The sequence below is a fragment of the Macadamia integrifolia genome, chromosome 14 (genome assembly GCF_013358625.1).
Source record: "Macadamia integrifolia cultivar HAES 741 chromosome 14, SCU_Mint_v3, whole genome shotgun sequence".
NCBI lineage: Eukaryota > Viridiplantae > Streptophyta > Magnoliopsida > Proteales > Proteaceae > Macadamia > Macadamia integrifolia.
This window is the reverse complement of record NC_056570.1, coordinates 6,743,978-6,754,172: the sequence shown is the minus strand read 5'-3', so window position 1 is coordinate 6,754,172 and position 10,195 is coordinate 6,743,978. Positions and strand designations below refer to the sequence as shown.

The following is a 10,195-nucleotide window of genomic DNA, read 5'->3' as shown; positions in this document are numbered from 1 at the left end:
GGGGGGGGTTGGTAGGACTTTAGTTCAACAACCTTTGGGGGGGGTTGGTAGGACTTTAGTTCAACAACCTTTTGGCCATTACATAAAAGACCCACATAGTGATCAAATATAGATCCACAGAGGAGGCAACATGGCCTAAGGCCATAATTCTTAAAAGCAAGGAAATTGATGTAATTAAACAAAGATGCACTTGAGAGGAGTTGATTAAGTGATCAACCTTTTGATAGTACTCCACATAGCACTGTAAACAGCCAGGCGAAAGCCAAGGCTCAGGTGTGCAAAGGTGAAGTTTAGAGGTAAAATAATTAAGAATGTTTCATACTGTGAGAGGAACAGTGTTTTGGATAGTGTTGTAAATCCATGCAATAAGTGGGCAGCCATAGTGCGTATTCTTATAGTTTTCCATAAATTAAAAAAAAAAATGATGTTTTAATTAATGTGGATGATAAGTTTTATCCTTTTTCAATGTTGAAAAAAAGTTTTGAGTAAGGCAGAACTAAGGGTATCAAATAGAATCAAAATAAAAAACTAAAATCAATTTCAGACCAATTAACCTGAATCAAATTGAACCGAATAGAATATGATTACAATAATTAAGAACTAAGGGCCCATTTGATTTTGTTTTTAGAAATGGTTTTTCCATTTTTCTGTGCTCAGAAACAGAAAAACATCATTTTTTCTGTTTGATTTTTTTGTTCTGTTTCACCTATTTATGAGATAAAAATTTAAATTTATATCTACTTTTGTTCCCATAAACAGGAATGGAGAAATACCTTTTAGTTATTTTTCTGTTTCTTGAAACAAGGTGAGGGGAAAAAATCGTGAAATCCCGAGTCCCGATGACCTACCCTCTCCTATCTCCTTGCAGCTCTCCACAAGCTGCAACTCTCCACAAAGCTCGGCGACCGTCTCTGCTCTCTCTCGAAGCACCGGCGACCATCTCTGCTCTCTTGCGAAGCTCTAACGATCGTCTCTGCTCTCTCTCGAAGCTCAGCATTCTCTGCTCTCTCTCTCTCTCTCTCTCTCTCTCTCTCTCTCGTCAAGCAACGGAGAGTTTCAGGGGGTTGCTCGAAATTGAGCATAAACGGAGTGTTTTTGCTCGAAATTGAGCATAAACGGAGTGTTTATGCTCGAAAAGGCGACCGTCTCTGCCTTCCACAGTCCCTTACATGTCTGCAAGAATTTTCACAAACGAATCCTCTTACGTCTTCAAGGTTTCACCAAAGCATCGTCACTATATCAAGCTCCACTTCTACCCATCGGATTACAGCAGCCTCAACTCCTCTGATGCATATTTTTCAGTAATCGCTAATGGGATTATGGTCCTAAAAAATTTCAGTGCCTCCATTACTGCAAAAGTTGTGTCTCAGGCTTACATTCTCAGAGAATTCTCCCTCCCGGCTTCCACAGACAGTAAAATTAAAATCTCTTTCTCGCCCTCTCCCCTGTACAAAGGTTCTTATGCTTTCATCAATGGAATCGAAGTAATTCCTTCTCCGTATTTGTTCTCATCGGCAATAATGGTTGGTTTCTTTGTCATGGTTGGGTACTCTGACCAATCCATTGACCTTGGAATCGCACCTTTGTAGACGATGTTTAGGTTTAACGTTGGTGGGAGTTTCATTCCCCCTACCAACGATTCTGGTGGTCTTAGTTGGACATGGTTTGACGATTCTCCTTACGTGTTCAGCGCCGGTGTCGGAATTATAGGGGAAGCTGATAATAACGTTTCAATCCACTACTCCAAAGAGACACGAGAATACGTAGCCCCATTGGATGTATACAGTACATCAAGGACGATGGGCCCAGATGGAAAGGTCAATCAGAATTACAATCTCACTTGGGTTTTCCAAGTGGATGCAAATTTCACTTACGTTGTTAGATTACACTTCTGTGAGCTGTCCATGACAAAGATCAATCAGAGATCCTTTGAGATTTTCATCAATAATCAGATGGCTGATGATGCCGCTGATGTAATAGTGTGGGCAGGTTCCCAAGGAGTGCCGGTGTATAAAGATTTCACTGTGTACGTAATAAGATGAATAAGCTACGAGGTGACTATAATAGTTTCAGGCGGTTACTCGAAACTACGAGATTTGGATGGGATTCAAATACTAAGACTGCTACAGCTGCAGATTCTGTTGGGAAAATGCTATAAAGGTAATCCATTCCTTGAAGCAATAGTCAATGGATAAATACCTTTTTTTTTTGCCAACAGTGTATAATATCGATTTTTTTTTTTTTATTATTATAGGCAAATCCAAATTGGACCAAATTCCGAAAGAGTGGACTTCCAAGGTGGCCAGAGTTGTTAGAGGTCTTCTCAAACTCAAGTGCTCGAGGAGATAGAGGAGTATCTCAGTATACTGCTGGGAAGCAAAAGTCCATTGACATTGATCTTGGTTGTGAGGATGAGAATGATACACATGATTCCCTTGAAGATTTAGTAGGTTTGGATGATATAGAGCCTACAGATGTTGACGAAGTGGTCAGTCGTTCTACAACAAAGCGAATTGGATTTTTTTTATTTAAATTTTATATTAAATTTATACCTATTAAAGATGATATTTTTGATGAATATGGTTGTGAACATAATGTAATTGATCAACTAAATCCTCCTAATCATCAATACTTCATTGCTCCAACTACAAGTACAAGTCAGAGAGGAGCAAGACAGATGTCAATGTTGAGGATAAATATAGCAAATCAAATGGCTATATTGAAGGAAATGCCTATGATTCCAATTGATGGACCTTGATGTTTTGATTTTAATGACTTTATGTTAGTTGCTACCATTAATGATTTTATATTAGTTGTTAGAGTATATGTTACGTAATAGAAAACTCTATGTTCTATTTACTTATGTGACATTTAAAAAGATATTCCCTATTGAATCTCTATCACATTGGGTTTTTTCATTTTAATCATGTATGATGTCTTCCCTTTTGTCAAAATTCTAATGGCATAATTGTAATTAATGATACATGCATAAGAAACTGTTTCTTGAAACAGAAAAATCAAACACTTTTTTGAGGTAAATAAATTGTTTCTTGGAACAGAAACGAGAGAAACCGTTTCTGCTGTTTCTAGACACAGAAACGACTGAAACAAAATCAAACGGCCCCTAAGGAATTGAACCGATGCAGGACTTAGTTACCATATTATAGCAGATATATCATATCAATCGAGTACAGAAATTAGAATTGTATAGGAACCGATACGAATTGAAAATGTATCAGAACTATAGGTTCGGTATGAGGACTGATTTTTAGAATTGAGGCGGGACTTGGTCCAATTTTAGGGCCCGTTTGATAAAATAACCAGAAACGTGTTTCTGTATTTTTCTGTTCTCAGACCAAGTACTCCTTGGAACAAAATTTTGTTTATATTGACTTATGTGTTTAGAAACAGTAGAAACGGCTTTTCACGTTTCTGAAAATAAAAACGGATTTTTTGGTGTTTGATAAATTTGTTTCTTGAAACTTTTTTTGCAGACATAATGCTACTAAAAAACCCAATAGTATCATCGGATGCCAAAAGGGAGAGAGGATTTGGTTACTTCTTTTTAGATTTAAATAGTTGAGAGATTTATTAAGCACAATCTTTTTTTCTCTCAAATTCGGATTTGTTTTGTTAAAGTCATGGATGAAATGAAACAACTTTGTCAAATGCTTTTTAGACTATTTCTTTGTTTCTAAGAACAAGAAAACATAGAAACGACGAAAACAGAACATTGTCAAACGGTTCCTTAAATAAGTTTTTTTTTTTTATTTTTTTTATTATGAAATTTGGTCCAAAACCTTAAATAGGCCAAATCGAATGCACACCGGATCAAAACTGAAACCGAATCCAACCAGTTCGGTTCTAGTTTTGCTAAATACTTTCCTATTCTTATTCTGTTAGCTTTAATTCTCCGCATCTCCTTCGCGGGGAAGAAACAGTATTATATAGCAGAGAAAGAAATAAAAAAGAATGTTCTGCAGCTGCTGATTAGGTCACTGCTTCTCGAAACGCTTCGATCTTTATCGCTTCTGACGGTGCGGTGAAGTGCGGGATCAAACTAAAGAAATTTATCGAGGAGATTGTGATTTCTAAAGAATCAAAGATTCATCATCCATAAGCGGGGATTTTGTAGTTTACATTTGACCCAGGTTTGTTGTTTGAATCTTGCAGTGTCTTGCAATTTCAAGTTTCTCCAAAGCCATCATCAGATATCAAAGGGATAGTTTGAAGAAGTTCTCAGTGCAGTACGTGATGATAGGATCTAAAAATTCTGCTACCTTGTTTCGTAGTCCATGGAGGATGCTTGTTTATCGTCCTTCTTTACAGTTCCGGAACTGCATATCGGATCGGTGTCGGTCTATGTTCCGCGTTTTCTAAGGATTTTTAGGGTTTTCCCAGTTGCCCTTCGTCTACCTGTTTTTGGATTGTAGGCGAAGGAGATTTTCTATTAACTTCTATTGGACTGAAGGAGCAGATATCAAGTTTTGATTGAGGAAATTTAGAAGGGTCTTCGACTTCATTGGTATCTTTGATCCTGAATTTAGGGTTTTTGTTTATTTGTTTTCTATTTGTGGTAGCTATGGATGTCGACTCAGCAGCAAGAGATGGAAATAAGCGTGTGTTTAATCGCTTGGGAGCCGCACCCGCATCTGATAAACCCCAGAAAGTCTGTTACCACTGGCGGGCTGGGAGGTGTAGCCGGAACCCTTGCCCCTTCCTTCATAGAGAATTGGCACCACCGCAGAGTAACGATGGGATCGCTTCGAAGCGTCCTTATGGGCCTGCCAATGACCGGAGTTTCAGTGGTCCTTCTTCCATGCCCCGTAGACCTAATCCGAATATGCCGTGGGCTTCCAACACCTGGGGCCGGAATCATGGTGGTGGTGCACCCGGATCAGCTAGGGTTCCTCGAAAAACACAGGACAAGGTCTGTCATTATTGGCTGGACGGAAACTGTACTTATGGAGATAGGTGCAGATTTCTGCACTCTTGGTTTCTTAGTGATTGTTTCACATTGTTGACGCATCTTGAAGGACACCAGAAGGTAGTCCCCGTGATCGTAGTTTGTCTGATAATTTATTTATACTTTCCTTTCTGAAGTCTGAACATGGGTATTCTTTTTCTTCTTGTATTTTAGTTAATTGCTGCACTAATCTACCGGAGCCTGTTGAACAGGTTATTAGCGGGATTGCTCTTTCATCCGGTTCTGATAAGCTCTACTCTGGGAGCAAAGACCAATCTGTACGGGTTTGGGACTGTCAATCTGGGCAGGTGATTATGATACATTTAATTTGTAGCTCTATCTGCTGCTAGTCTATGGATCAGTCCCTCTCTCTCTCTCTCTCATAGAATGGAATAAATTCATACCTAAGGAAAGTTTCAGTGTCAAATCCACAAGGCAGAATAACACCAGAACAGGAACTCCATAAACATATGATCATATGTGAAAATTAGTTCATTCCAATGGTTAGATGCTTCAGACCAGGAGTACACAAAATCAGAAACTTTGGCTCAGTACCTGAATGTTGCTGATCACAAGAACAGAAATAGAAACGTTTACTTTAGTTCCTAAGCCTAGGAATTCTGATAACACCCAAGTACCAGACCTTATCAGAACCAACTCCTGGCCAGTTGGCTCCCAGTGCACAGTGAACAACTCATTCCAATCTTGTCCCAATCTGAAGGCCTGAAGCTTCTAAATTGCAACTCATCAAACAGATTAAGTATGCTCCAAAACAGTATTAACTGCAAGGCTTTTACAGGGCAGCAGATCAACTCAGTTAGCCCCTAATTAGCTCCCTTCCGAATAGCACTAACAACCCACAAATAAAAACCGCAGAACTGTTGATTATATAAGTGCAATCTCAAAGCAGAAATGTAAACCTTACTCGTCACAGGAACAGATTTTTAACAAGAAGAAAGATGATAGGAGAAGGGGATCTGACTTGAGCCTATCATTCAAGCCTGGATCAGCTTCTCACTGACTATGCAAACTGCAAAGTCTCTTACCTTGCTAACTGCATCTCACTGCCTAACTTGCATCTCACAATGTAATAGCTCACTGCCCTTGTTTTCTCTTTTGCCTAAATCATGGGGTGTATGGCCTAAATCTGACCCACGATAGTGGACCAAAGGCTGCGCTTAAAAGCCTAGGCTGGCTGGCTGGTTGATTGATTCGCCTGGGTTCGATGGGCTGTCTGGACCTTTCTTCTCTTCCTCCTATCTACATCAATCTATCTATCTATGAAGCTCATATCAGTGACATTGCATGCCTTTGTTTTATTCAGTGTGCTGGTGTAATCAATCTGGGAGGTGAAATTGGATGTATGATAAGTGAAGGTCCCTGGCTTTTTGTTGGAATTCCAAATGCTGTCAAGGTGAGCATTAGTTTCAAGGGGGATATTTTACTCTTTGTTTTATTTTGAAGTTTGGAGAGTTATTTGGATGTATTTTATGACAGCTATTTTTAGCTCAGAGTTGCTTGAATTTAGAGTTATCTTGTTATTGCTTAATTCATGGCTTGTATTGGTGATATTGTAGGCTTGGCACACCCAAACTGCCTCTGAACTTAGTCTTAATGGACCTGCTGGACAAGTTTATGCCCTTGTTGTCGGCAATGGGATGCTTTTTGCTGGAACCCAGGTAATTCTTTTGGGCACAATGAACTTTATGATATTTCTACTCAGTTGATGAGCTTCAAGTTGTGGGAAATAGATGAACCTTTTTGAGTGGTGCTAATAACCTGCAACCCCATGTACCCCCATGCTGTCTAACAATAGAAACTGAAATCACTAAGCAAATTGTCCCTTCCCAAAGAGCCCTTCTTCCCCGTGGCAAAACAAGAGAGATTTTTTCCCCCTCCATATAGGCTGACTGACAGAAACAAACTTCTTCCATTTATTTGCTTCAGGATGGTAATATACTGGCATGGAAATTTGATGCTGCAAGCAACTGCTTTCAACCAGCTGCTTCACTTCAGGGCCACAGTCTTGGTGTTGTTGCATTAGTCATTGGAGCTAATAGACTTTACTCTGGCTCAATGGACCAAACAATAAGAGTAAGTTTTCGGACAATAATAATTTTCCTACACCTTCTGGATTCAAACGTTGCAATTGTTTGGTAGTTTATTTATGTTGTGACTTTTTGCTTTCACTTTGTTATGATCCGTAGAAATTTTAGTGTGAGGTATTCATGTAATGTGGAGTTTGATCTCTTGCTTATAAATCTAGCCTAGATCTTATAGATGATAGCTATACTTTTCTGTCAATATGGAGTGATGTTCCAAATTATTAGTTTTTTCTTGCCTTGCATGTTTTAGCTTTTGCATCAAACATCTTGCTTTCTATGTTGGATGACCTGGATACTAAATTAATCACATTTTTTTGTTTATCAGACATTGCTTATCATGTTCCGATTGTAATTTTGTTTCTCTACATCTTTGCGTTATTATTTGGAAAAAAAGGTTTTGTGCACGTGCACGGCCATGCACACTACCGTTGGATGAGGGATGAGGATCTACGGTGCACCCCTTTTATCCCCATCCGACGATTGTGTGCAAAACCTCTCCGTTATTATTTTTAATATTCCTGGGTATGCATGTTAAGACTAACCTTTAGTGTAAACATTTGTACTTTCTTTCAGGTTTGGGACCTAGAGAGCTTACAATGTATACAAACTTTGACTGGCCATACGTCAGTTGTGATGTCTGTTCTTTGTTGGGATCAATTTTTGTTATCGTGTTCACTTGATAAAACAATAAAGGTTTGTCAATGTTCTGGCTCGTTTTTTTCCCCCTTCTTATTTAGTTGTTGATGGTTCTTTTCTTCTCAGTGAATAGCTATTTATGGTTGTGCATGTATCAAAGCTATTGCCTTAGCTGTCTATTCCATGTTTGTTCAGGTGTGGGTTGCTACAGAAAACGGCGACTTGGAAGTAACATACACACACAGTGAAGAACATGTATGCTGTTTGTGGAACTTTCTTTTGGCTTTACTCTTATATGTTTTTATTTATGCTGTTCTCTCTCTCTCTCTCTCTCTCTCTATATATATATATATATATATTTTTTTTTTTTTGTATTTGATGCTGTTCTATTTTCTTTTTATGTTGACTTGGATTTGGTTCTCTTTTATTTACTAAGCGGTAGAGCTTATTAGGAAGAAATGTGGTGTAAGACTAAATTACCAAGGGGTATTCAGTACCAATAGGATCCATCATAAACTCCATGCAAATCAAGTTCAGTTTCAGAAGAAAACTCAGATCTGGAAAATAGGGCTGAATGTAGGAGATTTCGATTACACACAAAACACAAGTCAGATGGAGCTGAATTTTGGATATAATGAACATCCTATATGAGGGAACAAACCATAAAAAATTGAACAAATTCTGCCCGCCAGATTGAGGCTTAGGCTGGTTGCAAGAAAAAGGAAACTTTTGGTGATTCTTCAAGAACTAGGGCTGGAAGTGTTGGATGATTCTCAAATTTGGATCAAGGGGTCCTCCTAAGCTCCTCAACAAACCTTCCATCTGTGATTTTAGAAATTAAGGTTTTCTCCAAATCCCTGACTCCATCGGTTTTGGCTTTCCCCTTTTTAGATCAAGCTGATTTTTGGAGGAGCTTCTACTCACCCCTAAAGATGAGCTCAATCCTACCTGTGGCCATGTTTGCCAAGGTTTAGTGGGTGATCTACATATTTTCCAAATTTTAGGGTTTTCTCCTAAAACCCTAACTAATCAATGTCACTAGTCCCTTGTTAGAAGAAGTTAATATATGGAGTGTTCCAACATCCCTATGGGGAAACTCGGTCTGTGATTTGAGCAGTATCTGAAGGTTGGTTTTGAAGATATTGGATTTCTCCCTATTTGATTTAATTTCTCTGCTCACTCTCCTTTATCATCATGGCTGAGTTAACCACTGCAACTTCAGGAATTGATGGACAAGGTTGCAATGAGTACGTGCCTTTTGGTGCTAGTTTTGTCAAATTAGATGGTGCCAATTACCTAATTTGGTCCAGATCTACCTACTTGACTATTACTAGTCAAGGGCTTATAGGACACATTATTGGAACTTCTGCGAAGCCATCTGAAATAGGTTCCCCTCAGGATCAATGGATCACCAATGACCTTTTTTTTTTTTCCTGCTTAATTCTATGCAACAGAATATTACCAGAGGTTTTTCACTTGTTAGCTACTGTTGTCTAGATTTGATCTTTTGCCAAGGAAGCCGATGGACAAGTAGGGACTGATGCTTAAGTGTATGAACATACCACTGCTCAAAAAAACTCTTAATACTATGCTGAACTTCGAAGTCTGTGGTATGAACTTGATCACTATGCTGACTACCAACCTACCAGTGCACCATTTATTGCTGCCTACCGAAGGCATGTGGACAAAATCATGGTTTATGACTTATTGGCTGGTTTGCATCTGCATTATGATCAGATCCGTGTTCAGGTCCTCAACAAATCTCTCTTACCTACTCTAGAACAGTCCTTTGCCAGTGTTCACACGGAAGAATGCCGTCGTAGTTCCATGCTTCATCCTCCGACTGAAAAATCAGCTTTACAGACTAGCTCTACTCCCACTTCAGATGGGTCATCTCGCATTGGCGATACCACCAAGCAAGTCGTTAAATGTGAACACTGCCACAAGTCATATCATACCAAGGCCACTTGTTGGAATCTTCATGGTAAAACCTTCTGATTTTGAGGCAAAGAGTGGTCGTGGTCGTTCAAAACCAAAGATAATTAGGTTGAGACTGTTGACACACCACCTGCAATTGATTTTGGTATTTCCTACAAAAAACTCTAGGCTTTCCAGCGTATGCTGAAGGATTTTGCTTCTTCAGCTGCTTCAACTCTTGCTAATTGGGCGATGGAAGGGATCTCTTTGATTTGAGAATTTTACTATTTACTTTCCTTTTTTTGGTTTAGAAATTAGTTTGATAGTATTTTAATTTAGATTTGATTTTTATTTAGTTGCTATATAGATTAGTTTCTATTTTCAAGTAAGTTGCCATTAATTGTCTAATTTTTCCTTTATATTGGACATGTACTTATGGAGAAATTTCAGTTTTGAGATTTGAAGAATAGAAATTTGATTAAGAGTTATGGTATGAGAACCATGGCTGCCGATTTCCCCTTTCTTCCCTCTCTGAAATTTTCTCTCTATTATCCCCACTGAAATCTCTCGT

At 38.7% G+C, this 10,195-nt stretch overlaps 1 protein-coding gene across 1 annotated transcript in view; it reads left to right on the top strand.

The window, feature by feature from the left end:
- The first annotated feature begins 3,848 nt into the window (after window positions 1–3,848).
- The window catches only part of LOC122061740 (zinc finger CCCH domain-containing protein 48-like), a 17,405-nt gene continuing 11,058 nt past the window's right edge, over window positions 3,849–10,195 (top strand). Inside the window, exons 1-8 of the mRNA XM_042625190.1 lie at window positions 3,849–5,047; window positions 5,179–5,274; window positions 6,291–6,380; window positions 6,544–6,645; window positions 6,914–7,060; window positions 7,645–7,764; window positions 7,903–8,019; window positions 9,445–9,627. Of these exons, the coding sequence (XP_042481124.1) occupies window positions 4,583–5,047; window positions 5,179–5,274; window positions 6,291–6,380; window positions 6,544–6,645; window positions 6,914–7,060; window positions 7,645–7,764; window positions 7,903–8,019; window positions 9,445–9,627 (1,320 nt within the window). The 5' untranslated portion in view covers window positions 3,849–4,582. The remainder of the gene's footprint in view (window positions 5,048–5,178; window positions 5,275–6,290; window positions 6,381–6,543; window positions 6,646–6,913; window positions 7,061–7,644; window positions 7,765–7,902; window positions 8,020–9,444; window positions 9,628–10,195) is intronic.